The sequence below is a fragment of the Hippoglossus hippoglossus genome, chromosome 16, assembly GCF_009819705.1.
Source record: "Hippoglossus hippoglossus isolate fHipHip1 chromosome 16, fHipHip1.pri, whole genome shotgun sequence".
In the NCBI taxonomy this organism is placed as follows: domain Eukaryota; kingdom Metazoa; phylum Chordata; class Actinopteri; order Pleuronectiformes; family Pleuronectidae; genus Hippoglossus; species Hippoglossus hippoglossus.
This window is the reverse complement of record NC_047166.1, coordinates 17,020,769-17,043,248: the sequence shown is the minus strand read 5'-3', so window position 1 is coordinate 17,043,248 and position 22,480 is coordinate 17,020,769. Positions and strand designations below refer to the sequence as shown.

At 41.5% G+C, this 22,480-nt stretch overlaps 1 protein-coding gene across 2 annotated transcripts; it reads right to left on the bottom strand.

Annotated features, from left to right (window-relative positions):
* Nucleotides 1-11,170: 11,170 nt before the first annotated feature.
* On the bottom strand, nucleotides 11,171-22,311 carry LOC117777148 (terminal nucleotidyltransferase 4A-like). 2 transcript variants are annotated; one of them, XM_034611723.1, is made up of 12 exons: nucleotides 21,342-22,309; nucleotides 20,779-20,902; nucleotides 16,337-16,383; nucleotides 15,457-15,577; nucleotides 14,915-15,022; nucleotides 14,696-14,824; nucleotides 14,138-14,351; nucleotides 13,531-13,657; nucleotides 13,333-13,436; nucleotides 13,012-13,196; nucleotides 12,649-12,786; nucleotides 11,171-12,060 (listed from the first exon to the last, which is right to left on the bottom strand). In XM_034611723.1, exons 1-12 carry the CDS (start codon nucleotides 22,049-22,051, stop codon nucleotides 11,614-11,616), a joined length of 2,454 nt encoding a protein of 817 aa, XP_034467614.1. In that variant the 5' UTR covers nucleotides 22,052-22,309; the 3' UTR covers nucleotides 11,171-11,613. The 2 variants fall into 2 exon arrangements, with proteins under 2 accessions (XP_034467614.1, XP_034467615.1); XM_034611724.1 differs by having other exon boundaries at nucleotides 11,898-12,077; nucleotides 21,342-22,311.
* Nucleotides 22,312-22,480: the final 169 nt, after the last annotated feature.

The window sequence follows — 22,480 nt, the reverse complement described above, 5'->3', positions numbered from 1 at the left end:
TACGATTTTAATGTATTTTCTTGCTAACATGTATGTATTTATTAATGTGCACCATTACCACTTGCATACCTTCTGCATAAATAATACACATATTTTGATACAGTACATTTATTTAAATATTTATTTAAACTTTTGTTCTTATATATATTTATTTTTATTTATTACTTATTCCTCTTGTACTTTAGGTTTCCTGAATTTCCACTGCAGTTCTTAATTTGCTTAATCTTCCCCCTATTTTCCTACCTAATATGTCGGTCATGTACCAAAAGCACAACCTACTTTGCAATAAATACCATTCTGATTCTCTTATTACCTTTTAATCTTCACTTTTGTATCTAAAATGTTCATTCTGCTGACTTTCATGCATGACTGTCCAGAGTGACTATGCGCAGTGTCACTGTAAATCAGCTTTGCGTGACCAGCAGCTTGTTCCTGCACAAACCTTGACACCTCTCTGTAGTTCCTCTTCCAGGCAGCTTGTCACTGCACGACCTGATTGATGCCAAATGTCCTTAGCTCTTCTGACAGCTCGGTTGCTTTAATCACGAATACTGAGCGTTTTCACTTCACTCTGGAACAGCGTCTCCCATTTGTGGTCAGTGTAAACTGTCACTCGACAGATGCCGGCCAATATTAGCATACGCTAATTTGAAAAAAGCCTGCTCAGTTTCATGGGTTCGTGAATCCTCATACTTGTATGATTTCTGCAGGCACGTTCTAGTGATTGCATGACCTGTTTTTCTCACTTCTGGCTTGTGAAAGCTTTATTTATGTCGCAGGTTTAATTCAAACGGAAATAGATTTTTTTGAGCAAAAGAATATAAGCAAAATCACACACATGGATACATACAAGAGTGGGAGCACCCCTACAAACAGGAAGCAATCAATAAAATGTCTAATTCCCCTCAAAGAAAACACCACAAAAAACAAGTGGTGACTGTATGATTACATGCTCCCATTCTTTGTTAAAATTTGCAATTTTCAGCACTTACACATGTTACAGTTGCTTTTTCCCAAAGCCGTTTCCAGACATAAACTCGGAGGATGTCCTTAGAATTGGGTCCGGACTTTCCCTGGAATTTACCTTTCACATTTGAACAAGACAGGAACCCCTGGAGTGTTCAGGTGGGGGGAGGGGGAGCAACAGGCAGAGGCAGGAAGTTATGTATTGATTCCGCAGCTGAGAGAACATCATCCCCGGCGTCGGCCCTGTTACGTGTAGCTGTGTGTTGGTGCCCCCCCCCCATCTCTTTTACCCCTCTGGCTCTCTGTTTTTTCTCCTCCTGTCTCCTCCTCCTCAGTTGCTGCAGAACCTGAAGCTCATCTACAATTAGAGAGGAGATAAGAGGCTGGAGGAGCAGAGTCTCTCTCTCTTCTTGCTCTCTCACCGTCACAGCAGCAGCCTGCAGCTTGGGAAGGATCCCCTTCCCTGTTTTGCTGAGGTTTTTCCCCCCCGATACACTTGTCGGGTCTTTCTTGTTTTAGTTTGCCACTTTAGTTTGAGTCGGAGGTCTCCGATAGTCCAGTTTTCTGTTTTTTGTTTTGGTCTAGATTAGATTCATAATTTGACATAGATCCGGGGGAAGCGCTGGGTATGACGATCAACTGTGTTGCTGGCCCATCGTCTTCCTCATCTTTTGTTCATTTTGGCCGGGATCTCCACCTCTTTTTGGTTTCAATGACCTACTGCCTTTATGGTTTTTGTCTATAAATAAATTAATATTTAGGTGCCTTCACCATTTGTTTGTGATGTCCTTTTTATATGTTATGGCCACATCTGAGCCTTTGTTTGTTTACTGATATTTGTGTGGCCATAACAGCCCTTATCAGCAAAGGCTCTCTTGAAATCTTTGCCGGCGTCTCCTACGTGTGTGCCACCACTTTTTCATACAGAGATATTTTAATTATTTTGGGGTTATTGATTTTTACATCATTCGCATGTGAGAAACATCATCAACACCTCTCGCTCACAATCAATCCTGCAAATAATCTCCTGCTGTGTTCGGCTCATTTTGAGATTCTGCAGATCTTTACCAGGGGGCTAGTCAGAGAAGCTCCTTCACAAATACAGCCCCTCTGGAGAATGTCCTGATTTAAGTGCATGTCTGAAAACAGCTCTAATGAAGAGGATTTTGAAAACAGGAACAGGCTGGAAGCAGAAAGGGAGAAGTGAGAAATAGGCTCCTAAGAGAGTGCTGCTGCAACAAAGCCTGAAACCTAGAAATAAGTTCACATATTTGCACTACTGGCTGTCTTATCTTAAAGTTTATGTTATTTGAATTGGTTTTGGATTAGGTCAAGTCTGTGGTCAATACAAGCTCAAGACGTCTTCATGGTTTTGTTACACTTGGAACTGGTGACAGTTAGGAAACTCAGTTTTTCGCTGAGGAACCTTTTTAACTAAGTGAAAGGACCCGGAAGTACTTCACTGGCTGCCATTTTTAAGAGCTGTTTGAATTCTCTAAATGCTAAGGAAAGGAGCTTCAATGCTTCCTAACTTATCTCCTTAAGCGTAGGAAACACCGGACCATCCTTTATGAAAGGAAAGGAGAAAATGCAGCAACGCAATTCAGGAGAAACCAATGAAGGTAATCAACAAGGGAGGGAAACTAGACAAAAACAGGAAGTGAAGAAAGAGACGCACAAGGAAAGAAGTGTCAAAATAAAACAGGAAATAATGAACAAAGCGCAAAGATGTATTTCCAAAAGCACAAGAGTCCATCAAAAGTCCACAACAAAACACAAGCTCCAGACAAGAGCAGAATCAAGACAGGTTTATTATACATTATAAATTACACTTATCATAGTTAGACTTTTTAAGCTTTTAAGTAAAAAAGGGGTTGCTAACAAATGGCTAAATGACACAACACATTGTCGGGGTCACTGAATATCAGTCCGTCAAAATGAATGACTACCCATCTACTAATCCGAGTTTACATCCTGTGATGCTTTGCAGATTTTTTCCATCATCCAGCCTATAAAGAAATTGAATGTTTAGTTTTGTCATACAGCCAGAAACTATTTTGGATCAACCCCAATATGTGCTACCTGTGCAGCAATAAACCACAGAAATTCTGAGACAAGCCTGTGAACATTGGAAGCATTTAGCAACCTAATAGCGGGACATTGGCTTCACACACAACTCTGAATACATGCTAATGTTGCTCCATGTCTAATGGACGTCTGGATACACAGGTGTTGGCTAACGTGTCAGCCACAGCATTAATAAAGAGTCATACAGTTCTTATAGCTTGTTCCGCTGCCCTCTGCGTGACCATGACATTTTATTACATGGGGCCAACAAGCGACAGTCATGACTGTCACGCTCGCAGATTCAATCATGCCAGCGTGAACATGTAATTAATGTCCATGATATTACCCTTCCCAGGCTGACGGAATATAGATACACTCTTGTATTAATTTACAAATACAGATCGACCAGATCTACCGGATCTGCACCAGCGAAATTACATCTTATATTTGAATGAAGCATTGAATTGGAATTTGTGAATAAAATAAATCTTTAAAAAGAGCAGCCTCATCCACTTATTGGCCATGTCTCAGTGATACTTAAACATGAAAAAATCTAGACATGCCTTCCACCAAGCGACTGGCAGAAATATCAAAAACTGCAAGTAAAGAGCTAAAAACACATATAAGTAGGGTCCGTTCCACTCTGCTGTTAAGTCTGTTTGTCAAAGCTGCTGCACACAAAACGAGGGCCCATTATTCATGGAAAAAAACACCTGAATATTGGTGTCTACGGGTCATTAGTGGTCTTTACCCTGGGGAGGGGCTGAATGGAGCTATTTTAGCAGGGTAGCAGAACACACAATGCCAGAGTCCATTAGGCCTCTTTGAATCAGAGAGGACAGGATATCTGAAGTGAACAATCTGTGAATGAGCATGAAATCGATGTAAGTGAAGAAAGCTGGGTCAAGAGATGCTGTGGTCTTTGACTAACAGAGTGATATACTTTGAATTCAGAGTGAAAAAATACGGGGGATAAGCTTGAGAATAATGTTAACTTGAAGGAAACGTGAGTTAACGTAGGTTTGTATTTAATGTGATTTTAGACACATTTTGATAGCAACCCTGTCTTAGCTAAAATCCTGTTAGAACTTTCACCATGGTTGGAGTATTATGGTACTACTATGGTATGAGTACCATGGTATTTTTGCCAGTACCGTGATACACTCTACGACACATTAATATGTATAACATGTATATGGTACAGTGGCACCTAGAGTGAACCAAGCATGCATCAAAATACACCACGATTCTTAACTTTTTTGTCGCGGTGTGTCCGACAGCAGCTTCATTTGACATACACGTGAAAAACATTATGTTTTGCCTCATGGTCACTAAATTAAATGCAATATATTTTACAATACATAATTGATTTACTTTTTAGCGCCTGGTTGGTCGCCTCCTCAATGGCTTTCAACAAAGAAGTGGCCGGATCTTTCTATAAACTTTATCGTTATGCCCTTTCTAATTCCCCCCGAATATCCACTTCAAGAAAAAAATACTCAGGAGGACCTGGACTCAGTTATCGGCCCGTCTGTTGTCTGTGGCTCCATAATGTCGACAAGTTTTCAAAAGGTTATGGCTGAAATAAAATGTTGGAGTACTCAACCAATCAGGTAATCTTAACACTGCAAGCCCCACCCCAAAGGTTGTGGTACTTTCATAAAGTACTACCCCACGACCAGGAACCTTTGGGGGGTAAAACGATTTACCCAGAACCCTGGTGTTTGCAGTGGAAATGCAAGGAGTTCGTAAAGGTTACCATGTTCCTGTGGTCGAATGGCTGCTTTAGTATTGACAAAAATACCATGGTATGTGAAATATACCATACAAATACACCATGTTTACCATGGTATATATATCATACCACAGAATGTGAATGTCAAAAATACAATGGTTCATTTTTCTATTAATGTTTATACTATACCTACCATTGTAGATACTTTGGAATGTACAATGCATGAATAAGAATGCTGTGCAGAGGTAAATTAAAAATAGGAGTAACTCACAAATTATAAGTTTATGAATGAAAAAAGGAAACTAGGATGGATGATTTATTAAAGAAGTTATTTTTCAATGGTCTGCACTATACTAACATTAGTCAAACGTGCAGGCCACACTGATAATACTCGGATAACGTGTCACAGAAAGTCAGATGTAAAAGTGTGTTAAAGTGGAACAAAATCAACATAATGATTCCTGTACATGTCACAAATTGCACCATTAAAACACTTGATTAAAATGTAACCTTGTTATTAGGAAATGCCGAATGCTTCTTCTTAATGTGACTCTGGAGAGTCGCCCCCTGTAGGTGTCATCGATAGATAGGATGTGAAATCAATCAGACGTAATGACTGATATTTCAGTTTGATTATTGCCTCTACCATCACAAGCTCTTTCATCATACAAAATAAGGGGGTGTGTGATATGTGACATTTATCATACACCATTAGTGTGACGGGTCGTATGAAGCATCAAAGAGTGCCGGAGGTTGCAGATGTATTCATTAGGTAGAAGTTACCACTGTTGGTATACCTGTATCAGAGAATTGTGGAGAGATGTGATTTTCTCACTTACGTAAGTGGAGATGTTATAAAATAATGAACATGTTTGTGCAATGTGTGAAAGTGTCAGAGACTAAAATCACTTTCATTTCTTTCCTTTATTTTACTTTCATTTCTCTTACATCACAGATTCTCTTCTGTCATTACCCCCTCATCATCTGTCTCTAGGTGGCTCGGTGCTTTAAATAGCATAATTGTCAAAATGCGGCTTCCATATACGCTGAGAGCACAACAAACAGGAGTTGTCAGTAGTTCAGGCCGAGGCTTTGATCAGATCTCACGTGGTATCTGAGGAAGACACGCAGGCAGAGCCGGAGAGGAGGGCGGACGTGATGAGTAATTGTCAGAAAACACAGAGGAAAGGCCTGCCAGGGAAGTTTTTCCAAATAAATCCAGCTTGAGTGGCTTGATGGTGACAGTGAGAGGAAACAGAGACCACTCGTGACAAATCCATAAAGTGAAAGTTGAAAAAAAAGGCATCAGCTACTTTTTGGATTCTGAGGGTTTTAAAGGGCCAACATTATCAGCCTAATCTTAAAAGACATAAAAAGATACCGCATCATACATAGACTGTATATAAAGATGGAGGACATGACTGCGCCCAAAAAGGGAAGCCAAAAGCATGCTTCAAATTCACACTCTCTCACCTCTTTAGTTGGCTACACACAGGTTCATTTCACACCCAAACAATAACCATCGCAGTTTGTTTCTATGGAATCTGTTTATTTGCTTTTAACCTTACATTGTTTAGATGAAGTGCGCACATTTTAACACTGTAAGGTTACACAGGGAATTGTTTGTTATATTAATAATATTGTTTCTTTGTCTTTGAGTTGCCGTGGTTGTTGGGGTAGGTCATTTTTGCATTTCTTCATTGCCTCACTGCTTGGTCCCTTACAGTCTCAATTTCAAAAGACGATTGCGTCACAGCTGCGCGACTTAACTGTCTCATAACAAAGGCTTCTTCAAACGCCGCGAACAAATTTGTCCTCTCGTCCCAGAGAAGCTAAGGCTCCAACGGGTGGATCCTTACCACCTCATTCTATCCCAGGATTCATTGGGCTTTGGTGACGAACCGTTTTTCAAAGAGGTAATGGCGCCGCCAAGTGACTCGACGCCCGATGCTTGAGTATTATGCTTCATGTCAAGTAGGTTTGGTTTTAATTAGCTATAATATGCTATAAAAACAGGGTGAAATGTCATGATTGACAGCTGAGACTGACTTATGATTGGTCGAGCACGTGTAATGGTGGGACCTCGATTCCTCGGCTCCAATCCACAGTTGCTACTGTGCAACATGACAGCTCTCACATCCGGGATGATTTGGCTTCATCTCTGGACAGTGCATACTCCAGTGTGTATTTGCACTGACTCTGCCTCAAACTGTTTCTGTGATCAGGTACGTCCCTCCGCCTCTGGAAATAGTCCGCTGTTGTTTAACGACAGTGTCAGTATTTTAGCTTTAAGTACTTTATAATACTATGTACTAATCCTGTGTGGATATAGTTTTATAACAACTGCTCTTCTTACTCAAAACTGATGGCAACTTGCTATCCACCACCCCTCTCATTCCTTCTTTTCAACTCATTGATAACCTGAACCAAATTAGTCAATACAATGGATAACTGTCAGTTTAACTTTGAAAACTTGTGTTTAATATCAAAAGGTTGTCACGATAAGTCGTGATAAAGCACAGATTTAAGTTAATTTAATGGATCGATCATTTTTACAGAGTGGGAAGAAATGGAGATGCGTCATCCATCTATGGTATCATCTTATAAAATGAGATCTGCTCTTGAGATATTCACATAAATAGACTTTGGATTTGACCTTTATCTGCCGTCTATTGACACCAGGCCTGACATGACGTCATCCTTTATGACTTATGATCAATACAGCCCTTTAGTTGTGGCACAGCCCTCCAGCAGCAGTCAGACATCAGATGCTCTGGCCGGGCTATCGTATATATCATGCATCATTATTTTTATTTTACTTCCCAGTTAGAGCCCTCTCTCATGTCAGCACTAAGTTCCTCCAGTGTAAGATACTATTTGATAAGTTCATGGCTTTGCCATAGAAAGGTAATATCCTTCATTAGCTTTACTGCACACCACTTACTGATTTCATAAAGTTCTGCGCTGTGAGTCAAAAAAAGAAAGTAAATCAAACAGTTTTAAATTGGATGAATTGTGAGAGATCATAAGGCGCCAAACTGTCCGTGCTTTCCTCTCATCCAACAGTACAGGAAGTGTCTGTGGGCATGTAGATCATGGGCACATAAACGAGACTGACATTCACTGTCTGCTATTTGCTGATCATCACCAAGAGTGGAGTTCGTACTCAATATTATATTATTGATATTATACTTTAAAATATATAAGATTTAGACCTGAATATTCAATTACTGGGGGGGGATTTATTCACCCTTGTCATTGTCTAAATTGGAAACCTGGAGGGACCCTGTGAAATGACATTTATTTACAATCTTCTGTCAGTCTGAATACAACAATGAAGTCTACGGACATCTCCTTTGTACTGATATTCCCTGACTGTCTTTAGAACAATGTTGTTTGCAAACACTTATTACATCCACGTATCGATGCCCTTCACATTGTGCCTGACACCCTCAAACAGCCTGAAGGTAAAACTACTGACCTCTTCCTTTGATTTTTTTTTTTTTTATTTGAGCAGGATTTGGAAGGTATTTTGTTCAAATAACTTCCTGTGTATGCCTGCATATGACATATTTACATTCTATTATATTGATTCACATGGAGGAAGACATTACAATATAAATTGGGTCCTAGCGTGTTTTGATTGCGTGTGTGGTGCCATTATAACTCGTGTTGTGGGGACCTAAATCAGTTTCCAGTCACATTATGGGGACTTGTCTTCCTTATGGGGACCAAAAGCAAGTCCTCATATTGTAAATCATAACATTTTAAGGTGAAGACATGTTTTGAGGTCAAGTTAAGGTTGGGTTTAGATTAAGGTTAGAGTTAGGCAGGTAGTAACTAAGGTTAAGGTAAGAATAATTCTCCAGGAAATCAATGTAATGTCCTCTGAAATCATGGAGACGAGGGTGTGTGTCTGCACATTTTCAATACAGGATCAATGCTGCCCAGCTCGTCTAATCTGGTTAAAACATCCCTCAGGAACACAGCCAGCTTTTAACAATATTATGAAATAAACCCTGTGCCAAAGTATCACTGCTATTTAATCATCAATGAAATCAGAGCCAGAAGTGGAAGGGACACGGAGGCAGGATCGTTTCCTTTCGCCTTAGTCAGCTCGTTTGAGTCAGGAGAGGCTAAAAGGGGTCTCAGCAAGGAGGACGGCCTTTTTCCTTCGGTTTAAATAGGGGAATAAAATGACAGTGCTTAAACCCTCAGAGGAGAGATTTTCTTTAAGTTTTCTCCTCTGTCAGGTTCCACTTGCCTGCACCCTGCTGTCAGTATGAAAGGTAACGGATTAGATGCAGTTAAGTAAAAACGATCCAACACTGCCCCCATGAGAAAGCAGGAGGAATCACAACACACCAGATGAGCGAACGTGCTCAGTGTGCATCTGTATATTGAACATGACTGACTTTGAGCTGCTGAGAAAAATGCAGGTCACCAACATGCGGCTATTCAAGGACCCAGTGTTTGGCTTTAGGGTGAGTCAGCGGTCAACAAGGTGGCGAGAGACAGCCAACAGGAAACCACAATCAATATAAGCATATAGATTTGTTAACAGTAGCACTGTTCATTTGTCTTTAACCACATGTAGCACTGTATAAACCTGATGCAGATGGTGAAACAGTAATACAATGTCCCTACACGTTAAATATGTTTCGACAAAACAAACACTAAACTGGAAATGGAGTTTTAAAATGTTTATTAAAAAAATAGAAAAACTTACATAAAAAAAACAAGGTATACATCTATATATGTCAGTCAATTACAGATTCTTAGTTACACAGATGAGCTGGGGATTTGGTTTGTGGCAAAAGAGATTAAACGACCCATCGATTTACCCTTTAAGACGGCTTGTTGAAAAGCCACACTGAAATACTAAGGGCATAGTGCTTGCAGTATCATGTCGAATCCATAAGTTTGGTTCCCAGGGTGTTACAATACTAATATTCAGACTTTTGTACCACGTGACTTCAAAGTTTGGCTTTTGTTAATGGCTCTACCAAAACTCCGGTTAACGGTGAAGCTGTGACATCCCGAGCTCAAGTCCTTGTACGGATTGCTGTGTAAATTAAGTAGCTTTGAAACCTTGTTTTTAGAGATAGACTTTAAATACGGAGAAGAAACCCCCGACATGTAAGGACCTTATACACAACCGGTTTGGAATTTAAAAAAAGACAAGATGTGACATGATGCTAATGCTAGCAATCACTGACTGCAGAGTCTGCTCCTGGAGCATACACCTAGAAGCTGCATGTAAAAAGTAAAGCCAAATAAACCCTGACAGTGCATGTAGAGGCGAGGATAGAAAGCTGCGACTACAGCCATGGGGGGAAAGGGCAAATTTGGTCATTTTTACGAAGGCAGAATCAAAGGAGATATAAGGCAGAAAACAAGCATTTTGCTGGTAATAAGTAGCACCAACTGTTCTTGAAAACTAAATTTTTTAAAAATGGCATGAGTGAACACTGCTGAAGGTGTATTTCCTCAGCACAGTCTACAGTCTATTCAAGAGGAAATGCACCCACAATGAAAAGTGATGTTTAAAATGAGAAATGGTGGTGGGAAAACATTTGGACAGGCAGTTGTCTAAAGTTCAAGTGATAATAATGCAATCGTAAATTAAACATGAATAAAATGTTGGCATCATGGGATTTTTGGCACATTTCTCATGTTGTTATACCACAGCTCCCCCTTCTGCTAGAAAGCTGTACACACACACACACACACACACGCGCACACACACACACACACACACACACACACATTCCTTCAAGGCCCTTAATTCCATCTATTGCACAGATCGATGTAGTCTAGAATCAAAATAAGCAAATGTATAGTGGGGGAGAACCCCTAAAATAAAACTAAAATGTGAAATAAATTAAATAAAAAAGTCATTATTGCATATTAATGCAAATAAACTTAAAATAAGGTGGCAATGTTTACAGTACAAAAACATCATAGTGCCAACGTGAACAAAAAAATCCCTTTGTGACAAGAACATAAGATTATGACCAACACACACAAAAAAGAAACACTTAGTACATTCAAACAAGTCATCACAGTTTAAGCACTTGAGACAAGGTCCGGTTTTGTGCCGTCACACCGAAAAACATCAAGTCAGCGTTGCGCTGCATAGGTAGAAAGGTAGTGCTTCACTTCAGTCCAGAGTACAATTCACAGATGATAGTCAAAGCCGTAAGAGCTCTGAATCGAGAGCGTGCTAATAGGGAGTTCCATTCAGGAGACGAAATGAGCCCGAATCATCCATCGAATAGGAGCAAAATCTTCGAGAGAGAGAGAGAGAGAGAGAGAGAGAGAGAGACAGAGAGAGACAGAGACAGAGAGAGAGAGAGAGAGACAGAGACAGAGACAGAGACAGAGAGAGAGAGAGAGACAGAGAGAGATCGGGTTTGACGAACCAGTTCAGTACTATGGCACGAGATGCTCAGAGATGTTCAGGTTGCATGGAGACTGTCTGGGGAAACAGTAATTCCTTGTTCAAAACATCTGTGCTGGTGTGCATCAAATTTAGAGGAAGGGCTCTGACTACCATCAGACCAAAGTGACAAAATGACCACAGGTAAGAGTTTTACAGTCAGCCTTCACCTGAAAGAGCCCTGTAGCATCACTCAGTGTGAGCAGAGATCGGTCGTTTAACACCATGGGTAAAACTCGCTTTAACTTGGGAATTCCAGCATGAGGTTGGTGCATTTTTGAGAGCCACTGACAACATCAAAATAGGCCTCTTGAATCATTCATGGCTTCTCAACTCAAAGATTCATGATGGGCTGAGAAAGGCCTAATGAGAGCGATGTCACATCCTGCACCTTCCAAGTCTTTCATCTACTTTGGTTGAGAGCAGGGAGATCTTCCCTCTTCCTGCGCCGCCAGGTGTTTCTGTTGTACTGCTGCTGGTTCCTGAAGCACGGTGTCGTGTTGTGACCCTGGGGAACAAACCGCTGCTGGGGGCTGAAGTTGGCTTGAGAGTGGTTTTGGCTCCGCAGGCTTCCACCTTGGTTGTGCTTGAAGCTGAATTTGTGCGGCTCGATGGAGCCTTGGGAATTGGATCTCAAGGTGTAAGTATGGCTCTGCTGCCCTCCGACCTGAGGGTGGTGGAGCTGGTGGAGGGGGCTGGGGAGAGGGCTTGTGGAGTTGACGTGCTGGGAGACCTGTGCAGCTTGTGACGCGTGTCGGTGCACAACGCTGATCGAAGGCAGATTCTCATGGTAGAACTGGCAATCGGAGAGGGTAGGGATGGTTAGACTTTCAGGGAGGGACATCTGGACCTGGAGAAAAATAAGAACCGTAATAATGTGTATTGTAAATTTAGCTACGAATAACCTTTTCTATTATTGAAAAGCAAAAGGGAAATTATAGATTAGCATGTCGGCATTACACACAAACACATCATCTAACTGATTATTTTAAGCTGAAACCCCAAGCAGTATTGTTCATATTGCTTGTTCACCTGTGAGTTGATCCAGACTGACATTGATTTTTGGAGGCCGATACCGATATTAGAAACTGCTGAGAAGTTTAGTGTTTTACATTTCAAAATACAAATATAACTTTTTTGCATGCGTTTGTAACATGTCTGTTCAGAAGAACATTGTGGTTAATGTTGGTCATTGTGCTGATTTACTAATAAATCCATAAGTGAGGTGGTGATTTCTTCACTCAAGCAGAGTTTGCAACACTTAACGTCAAAATAAAAGTCCCTGAAATTTTATGCCAATAAAGACATTATGTTCTGGCCGATACTCACCAATATGATTCTGAGAGACCAATGTCACTCGATAATACTGGCAAACCCATAATTCGGTTGTGCTCTACCTGCGCAGTGAAATAAATAAATAAATAAATAATAAACCAACCTGGGGCGTGGCGTGGATAAAGCCTGCTGGGTGTGTGGCCCTCAGGTCAGTGGTCATCTGGATTACTGGATGGAGTGAGGGCAGGGTGAGAGGGTGTAGATGGATAGCAGCATTGCTGCATGGAGGTGAGTCAGATTCCTGGAAAGAGTCACATATGAACAAAACTGCACAAGACAAAAAAAAAAAAACCAAGTTGAACAACAGACCAGTTGTGGCTGGGGGAATCATAGTTGCATCATGTTATTCTGACGATGTTAGTAATTGCAGGAAAACACAAGGTAGTGGTTCCAGACTATGTCCCCACTAATCATAAACCTCTGATTTAGTAAATGTTTGAATGGTCAAAATATCCTTCGGCCTTACTATGTCACTTCCGGAGGAGGAGGAGAGCGAGCATGCAGAGGATGAAGACGAATGGTGCTGAGGGCTGGGGAGGAAGACTGGAGAGGGTGAGGGGGAGTCAGCACTGAGGGGGGAGGAACTGTCCCTCTGATCCTCCACAGAAACTAGCATCAGCCTGGCAAGGTCCTGCTCACAGGTCTCTATATCTAGGATCGAATAGAATGCTACTGGTGAGACAAAGGTTGAATCGTTTGTCACGAGATCATAACAATGCATATTTATTTGAGTCTCGTCCAAATGTTAAAGAAAGTAGACGTAAACCCAAGTTTGTTGCAGGGTTACCATGGTTTTCCAACTTGGCGTACTGCTTAGCTCCCCACTTCTTGATCGTCCAGTCCCTGTAGACCAACACCTCTGGGCTGACTTTGATAATGCGTCCTAAAGTGCTGCAACACAGAGAGGTAAAGTCCTCAATGCAGTCAGGATAAACACAACTAGTGCAAAAACAAGAACTATGAATTAAAAATTAAATAATCCAACCTGTCATACTCTTTGTTGGGGTAAGCACGAGCGAGAGGAGAAACTCCATGACTCAGCACCATGTAGGCAAAGTCAAACACCTGCTTCACCTGAAGGACGCCATAGGAACTCCTGCCAACGTCGTTTCCTGTGAAGAATAAAATATAAAAGTAGTAAAATTAAATAATAAAACTCCAATGCTGTTGTGAGAAGGATTCAAACTAAATCAACAAAACTCAACACTAACCTACCTATAAACTAGGTTTAAATACTTGTTAACCATTAACTGTTAATGTTACTTGGAGGGAAATTTTGGACCAACTTGAGTCCAGGGAACATTGCAAGTCTCATATGTAAAACTTTTTTTATATTAATTTAATTTTCAGGATTGCCAATCAGTTTTTTTACACGCAAATAAAAATGGACAAAAAGGGAAACTCACTTTACACTTTAAAACCACAACTTAACTGTTTAAAAGTTAAGGGAGACATTTGCTTCTTATTGTTTTCCCATGAGCTATTTGCCATTTTAGCTTCATCTGTAATTCCCCCCTCCTCCTTCTGTATATGAACCAATGAATTTATCAGATCACTGTGGATTTATTCATCCTTTCAGACCCCAGTCTGACCTGGCTGTATTGGATCTTCTATGCAGAGCATGGACGGCCGGTTTCCGTTGCCCATGGCTTTCAGCATTTCTTCCTTGGACAGGTAGGCCCCTCCTGTCTTCACCCTGATGCCGGTTTTGATGTAGTTGAAATCGCGGCCGTACAGCTCAAAGAACTCGATAAGCAGGATGCCCAGGTTGATGTTGGCACGACGCGTGTCGATCCTAGGATGTAACTGATCAACAGGACAAGGAGAAATCATTACCCGCACAACATCCAACCAGTTTGAAATGGTTTCTTGACGCACAACACAGAAGGAAATATATATAACTAATATCAAGCAATATTTTGTTTATTACTTTACAAAATAGTTTACACAATTTGAGTTTTACGTTAAATTGCACTAACAATAACACTTTGAAATTATGAATTTGGGAAATTAAGAATATCTATGAACTTGAACGAGGGTGATTACACAATTGGTAGTGTTTTGAATAGACTGAAAATAATTACATTTTAATGTGCTTTCACACTACCAAGCTGACTCTTATGTTAAGCATGCAAACTGAGCAAATGTACCTGCAGGAAGCTGATGGCCATTAGGATAAGGCTGTACGAGCTGATGCCTCCAGTGAAGACTTCATTCAGATCCCTCTGCAGTAGGAACTGCTTCAAGACGAAGATCAGCGGTGGCAGAACAGTGTACTTCTACAAAACACAGCAGACACATACATGAGATACAGACCAAAAGACAGCGGCAGTATTTGTGTGGAAATGGTCGAGCATTAAAATAATTACCTTCAGGTAGCTTTTAATGAACTGTGCTGCTTTCACAGCAGTTTCTACATTGAAGCTGATGTCCACTTTCACTTCTGTCTCGTGGTCAGTGAGCTTGATGATTGGCACCTGGGGACAGACAGTCAGGTTGTGATCAATTCACAGGTAGATATGTCAACAGAAATCTCATGATTTGTGATAAAATCATAGACTGTAGATAAAGATGGACAAAGTGTCTCCTCTTGCCCCCACCATTCAGATATGAGGCTAAATTTCGTGGATAAATAGTGCAACAACGACCTAAAGTGACAGACACCATCTTTAAGAAAAATGGATTTCTGTCCCATCCATTAACATGACCTATACTGCAGTCAGCCAACAGGTGGCAATTGAGATGCTCTGCCTTCACGTTTGGAGAGTAGTCATGTTGTCCATCTTTATAAACAGTCTATGGTTGAAATGATTGACAAAGGTGTTTAGCCACAGTTAATATTTAGCTAACTTTAAACAGGCCCCAACTAAAACTACAATGACATTGCATTTTAAGTGAGATAGTGACTTACTGTAGCTTTGTCAAGGACCTTGATGGGATATGGGCCAGACACATTGTGTTTCTTCAGAGCTTGTTCCAGTTCCTGCAGCGGAGGATGATCCCACTTTCCAAACACCACCAGGTCAATGTCACTGAGAACAAAAGCGCAAAGTACTTGACACTCAAAATAAAATATATTTTCCCCAAGTATTCAAAGTGCATGGTGATGTGCAGGTCACCAAAAACACAACATTAAGCCCTGCTCTATCTAAGAAAAACAAATGTAGACTTCTTGAAATATGCATATTTTTTTACACTGAGATGGAGAGGTTGTGCAAGCTCAAAGTGACAATTTGACAGATTAAGACTTTAGAAGAACAACAGGATAAAAAGAGAAGATTGGTGAATATAACTGGACTGAAGCAGCATTTCTTTCTCTTTAATTGAACAAAGTGTTCTAGATCATCTTTTAAAGCATAACTTCTTCTCAACCATTTATGAAAAATACACTTGATGAATCGATATAAAAAAAGGAGGGAAAGCAGTTCTTCTCGTAGTAGTTTTAAAGACAGTCCTAATTCATAACATTAACATAGTGATCATGGGACTTGGCTCCAATTAATGTGTGAGTAATAAGTGAATACACTAGTGTGAAGCTGAAACCACCTATGGGCTAAACAGCTGTTTTCTTTCTCATTCCACTGCTCTAAAATTACTGTAATTACTGCTTGACTGACTATTTCTAAAGCGGCTTCACAGATCACTGATAGTTACTGAAGCTCTGACTAAAGTAAACACCCACAACAAATATAGCTCTTCCACTTTCTTAAAACTAGCATGTTGACATTTTAAAATAAGACCATGTTAGGTCAAACCATGCAGGGGAAAAAAACAAAAAACAACCCTGTTACCTTGTGGGAAGATAAAGCCCTGTGCTGAAGCTGCCAAAAATCTCCACCTGCAGGATACAAGAGAAATCAACACATGTCTGGTTTAAGATGTGACACATTTTATGTAACCATTTAACAGTTTGATTCACTGCTCTGAATTGATGAAATGTCATTGCAGCTTCTGCCTGGTGAGAGGGTTCGCTGAGTAAAACAGGTCTGTTTTAAAAGAAACAGTATTTCACTCTTACACTCATAGCCCAACACAACTCAACAACTCTTGTGTTTTTGTGTAATTGCTTTATATTTGTGCATGACTGTATCTTGTTTTTGTCTTTATTAACTTGCCCTAAACCAAATCACCCATGGGATTAATTAAAATGTGTTGTACTGTATTGTCAGGAGAAGAATATATGCAGTAATTAGGGTGGTTGAAGTTGGTTGGGTGAAGCTCTTGTGCTAACCAAGTCTGTTATAAACAAAAGTGCATTTACATCATTAAATTGATATTTGTTTAAAAACAGAAGTCACTTGTGATTAATGTACTGCACGTCAAATGCAGGTCAAGCTTTCTTGCCAGCAGCTTCAGTATGTTCGGCTAAAAGGGCTTTACAAACTTCATAAATGGTTGTCAAAAATAATAAACTACAGATTAAATGCTGCAGACGGCTACAGGAGGTACTACATGGGGAAAATATTAACAGAAAATGTACTCTGCCAATGTCGATCACAGTTTGGAGAAGTGTGAATGAGTTGTTGAAAAGTTAAAAATTAGGTCAAAATATGACACTGTTCTCTGCAGAACATGGCGTGTGGGCACTCTCCTGTTAATCGTTAGGTTATGGTCGGGATCAGAGCCCACTGCAAAAACGTCTAGTATTTGTACTGCTACAGTTTAGAAGAGTGATACTAAATGGCCTTTAGAGGAAAGAAAATAAATCGTATCCACATTGAGGCCCAGGGGGACTTCCGTCGCCAGAATTATTTCAAAAATGTTTATAATGGTAACATGTTTAAAAAATGCTATTTATTATAAAGTACACTAACATTCTGCTGGCAACCTAAAATGGAAAATAATTCCCTAATGTTACTTTGGGAACGCAAGTGACATGAATAATGATCATATCCGGCCAACTGTGTTTGGACGTGTAGAGTACAGCAGTGCTGTTGACTGCCTATGGCGTGGCCAAAACAATATATGCGAGTGCAGTAAACCTCCAGACACACTGGCTGCAGGACATAATAACATTGATTTACTGAGCGCATAACAGCTCTGTAAAGTATTTAACAAAAGCAATAAACAAAGTCGATATGAGAAATAAAACAATGTATTGAAGGCCAATGTTGCATAATGATGCAAGCAAATGAAAAAAAACCAATAAAAAAGGAGCTTAATTTAAAATGTGTGAGTCATGCTGGGTTAAAATGTTTTCGATCGTCAAGCCTTTGCCGATTTGTCGGGCTCTTATCAAATGACCTATTTCCGGAAAAAGACAAACGGTATCCATCTTGGCTACCAGTACAGAACACAACAAGTGCTTGAGTCCACAAAACACTTTGAGTTTCAGGGGTAAACAGTTGAAGACAGTGACCTATCTTCAGACGTAATAAAACAGAAAAACCATAATATGCCTCCATACTGCTCGTGTGGAGTCATCTAAGTATCCGCAAGCCCCGTCATTCAAATTGGACTCGATTCAAAGTCATTTCCACCACGTTTTTAGCCTAAAAGTCCACCACAAGTGGCTAAGCTAGCGTACATTAGCATTTCCAACAGTCCTTGAATGCACCTCGTCAGAACACATCAGTGGATATTTGCTCTTAAAACACGATGTAAATGACATCGTTTCAAGTCCAATATGAATGTTGGGGCCTCAGAACACTTGGATGACACCACACGAGCAGTATGGAGGCATATTAGGGTTTTTCTGTTGTTTTATTAGGTCTGAAGGAGGACTCACCATTAACAAAGTTTACCCCTGAATCTCCAAAAGTGTTTTGTGGACTCAAACACTTCACCCACCCCTCCATTGGCATAGGGGTGAGAAGATAAAGAGTGCATTTACTTTTCTGGGTGAACTATCCCTTTAAAGCCCCAACAAGGACTTTTTAACTGGTTATGTCCTATTTTAATATTGCCACCTCTTCATGACCTACAACAGCAAATGAGACAATCAGGGAGAAATTTTTCTTTTTCTATAAACTATTCTCAATGTCTGTGGTCAGGACGCAGTGTTTCCCCTAGGTTTACAGCTTTGGGGGGAACTTAAAGGAACCATGATGTTCATGCGTTTCTTTTAATGACAGCAGTCCCCTAACCCATCTTCCCACCCTGGGAGCATTTAAAAAACGCGGATATTTTTATCTGCTTTTCAGGTGGTTGATGCGACATGTTTTCCAATGGATGCTCTCTGTCCGCTGGTGGGAGTGTGCTCACCTGTGTGTGCGCGCACGTGTCTGTGTGTGCGCATCGGGATGGAACTCCGCCGTGCGCGATACAGAGAGCAGAGGAGAAATCTAAACGTGCGACCATGTAGAGACAAATGACATGCCGTCGTGTAAATAAGATAAATAACATAAGGCCATTTAGTTTGTTTAATAAAAGAGCAAGCTATAGACCTGTTTTATAGGAAAGGTAACCTTAAATGACTTATGTTGAGATCTGGCGCTATATTAAAAAAAAAAAAATAATAATAATTAACTTGACCTTCCAGGGGGGGCGGGGGGGTGCGCCCCCCTGATATAATGGTAGGGGAAACACTGGGACAGATTACCCGTGAGGTCAGAGCAACGATTTACAGCAGTCAGGCTGGAAAAGACAATCTTTAGGCAGACGGAGAGGAAACCGAAGCAGGGGAAGCGAGCCAGGCTACGTGCTAGGCTAAAGGCTAGGCCAAAGGCTAACCCTCCAGAGTCAGTTCCTCACCATGCCCACGTCTCTTACAAACAAGATGGATGAGATCAGAATGAGAATTATGATGCATTAACTTGTCGCCATGCATCCTGAAAACAGCTGTTTGTAATTATTTGGTTTGATATTCCAGACAACTTTAAGGCCCTATACACTGAGTGAGTTGGTGTCATCTCAGGTGGGATGTTACATTTGCCAAAAATAAGGAGGGCAATAGTATGGATTTCTCATACCTGTATAAAATGTATTTAATACACAATTGTTGTATTCAAATCACTTCTAATATTGTGAGAAGATTGATAAAACTGACAAATGGGTTCATAATTTATGCATCTTTATTCGTTATTAGACTGAAACAATCCAATAGAGGACATTTATGGACAGTCTATGGTTGAGACGGTGTGTCAGAGAGGTGGTAATTCACATTCTGTCTGCCACATGTCTATAAATCTGAGCAAACGTATCATTAAACAGATAGATAAATAGATATATAGATATAGCAACATAAAGCTGTCCATTATAGCACCACCACTTACCTTGGCCTCACGTCACCAGAGCTGAATCATCACCTCTCTGACCTTATAACATACAAAGATGACCTGAAACAGTACTGCTAATTTAAGAGTCTAAATCTGGAATCACACTTTTCTGAATCATTCCTCTATAATCATATTCGCAAACCTTTATCTGCTTTAAAAAAAAAATCTGAATCTTTTGCACTAAGAAGTTATGAAGTCAAGTTCATCTGAAGCTACAAACATTAACTTCAGCCATGTCCAGATTTGACAGAGGAGGGTTTGAAGTCAGTACTTGATGCATGATTATAAGGCACATGTTGTTAAAATAGTTATGAACTGGGATAAGAGGTGCAGAATGGTATGGTCTCAAGAAATAAGCATGGTGGTACGCTTCATCTAAAGACGGACAGCCGAGAGTCTTCCACAGAGTATAGCCCCTTTTCCAGTGGTCAAAAGACCCACTAATATGCATTAACATTAACATCTGGCTATATTGTTTACAATGGGAATGGATACAGTCGCCATTCACTCCCGCATCAAATGACTCTGCAGTAAATGCAGGTTTATTTTGGCTGTGGCTCAGAGCCACAGTAATGGAGACATGACACCTGGGTGAACGGGCCAATTTCTTCTTTATTTTAATGTCTAGACGATGACGCTGCACCTCTTCTGGCCTAACCTTCCAGTGCGCATAAATACCCATGAACTTTTGTGTAACTATTGTTTGTTTTTTTTATCTTGGGAACAACGTGCAACAGCTATTTTTGGGGGACTGTACAAGATGCAATATTTGCAAGACAGCAAGTTGAGATTCTCAGTTTCCAACACGTTCCTGATGTCGAACCCAACTCGCTGGGGGGGTTAAAAAAAACAGAAAGGCAGAAAAATGTACTTTAGTGAATTTACTGCATATACCAGCTAATTTTGGTGTAACACATATGTTGGGCAGAGTGGAGTAGTACAGCCCCCCATACAGGGCATGTGGTACCCTCGCCAAACCTCTGCACAGGCACATGATGAAGCCTCCCGTTACTCACCCGCGCTGTGGGCCACAAGTCCTTGATGACATTTTCTATCCTGTTCACGACATCTCTCCTCATGGCCTCCTCCTCTGGTCGTGGAGACATGAAGTTGAAGAAGTCCATGATCTCTTCATGCAGACTGCAAGGAGGAAACACGGGACATGTGGGATCATGGATTGATAAAAGGGGTGAGCACGGTGCAAGTATGGATGTCAATCTGTTGGATGCAATTGGGAATTCAGGTAGCAAATACAAGGATGGGGCCTACACAAAACTAGAAGGGGGGGGGGGACATGTCAAAATTTGTTTATGCATCAAATACTTGACCTGAGGTACTTTATAAAATACTAAACTTCAAGTCCAAGGGAATAAATTAGGTCAAATAAATCCACAGTTTTGTTGGAGGGACCACAACTTTTTATGTGCACATTTATAAAAAAAGGCATATCTGTGCGTTTATTCCCCACTTCTCATTGTGGTTGGTGACCCGGTGGAATCCTGTCAAGTACCAATGAGGTCCCGACACCTCACGTTGTGAACCTGTCCGTGACTGGAAGGAATCAACCTCATGTCCTTACCCATTAACGCCCGGGCTGTAGCGCCTGGTTTTCCACAGGCTGCAGGACGAGTCCACATATTGTCCGTAGCACAGCAGCGGGTTGATGCCGTGGAAAGTGTTGGCCCGGTTCAGGTGCCTCCTGCGGCCGGATGGATGCGCCTGGTGGTGGTGGTGCTTGTTCCCATGCTGATTCTTCATGCCGGTGGGGGTGTGGCCGCCCGGCTGTTGCATGCTGCGACAGTGGTGCTGCTGCTGCTGCTGAGCGGTGTGAAAAGGCGGAGGGGGACACTGCCGCCGGAGATTGTTCTCGTTCAACTCGTGCTCGCCGTAGTGCAGGAACCGGCTGGCCTCCTCCGCCACGTTCAAATTGTCGATCCGCAGAGAGGAGCCGGAGGGCGACGAGCTCTCGGCCTCCGAGTCCAGCGAGGAGGAGGACGGCGACAGCGAGCCCTTCCTCCGGACGCTTCCCCTGCTGCTGCCGTCGCCGCCGCCTCGCTTCGGCAGTTTCCCGAGCACAACCACCGGCGGTAGCGGGGCTACATTTTTGCAATACTCGCCGTTCGAGTCCGCGGAGTTTGAATTCTGCGCCGCGAAGTTCCGCTGGTGGTGGAGGTGGTTGTCGAGGTCGGAGTTGCCTCCAAATCCCTGAGAGGTTTCCCAAATGTGCATCCACAGGGAGTTGGCAGGTCCCTTCTGCTCCGGCTGGATCCAAGCGGTCCTGGGATCCATCAGACTCGAGTTGGCCGGAGAACCTCTTCGCGGGGTTTGAAATGCGAGCTGTTCGGCAAATTAAGCGCTGAGCACCCGAGAAACGAGACGAGTCCTACCGCCGCGTTGCTTTACTTGTTACCCTGGAGGTGCTTCATGTCCGGAGACCGGTTGTAGGTTTTTTTTTATTTAGGGCAGCTTGTCCAACTCCACTCCCCATGTAAGTCAGCCAATATGGCGCAGGCAGCAGCACGGATCAGCCAGTGCGCATGTGCGGGGGATTTAAATCTGCTGGGACACACCCCTCAGGAGCGCGAGCTGCGTCAAGTCACAGGTGCGCAGGGCGAACAGACCGGAAGTGAAGCATTGAACACCTTTATATTTTCTAAAATATCACCAAAAAAACCCTAACCAAAGACAAAACAGCTGATAATTATGTATCTGCAGAAG

What these genes read in the sequence shown, in the direction of transcription:
- LOC117777148 (XM_034611723.1), bottom strand. Translation starts at nt 22,051, where the DNA reads ATGGATCCCAGGACCGCTTGGATCCAGCCGGAGCAGAAGGGACCTGCC. An exon ending in AGGTCCTTGACAAAGCTACA is followed by an intron (nt 15,023 to 15,456) that starts GTAAGTCACTAT and finishes GTCTGTCCCCAG; the next exon opens with GTGCCAATCATCAAGCTCAC. An exon ending in AGAAGATCCAATACAGCCAG is followed by an intron (nt 13,658 to 14,137) that starts GTCAGACTGGGG and finishes TATTCTTCACAG; the next exon opens with GAAACGACGTTGGCAGGAGT.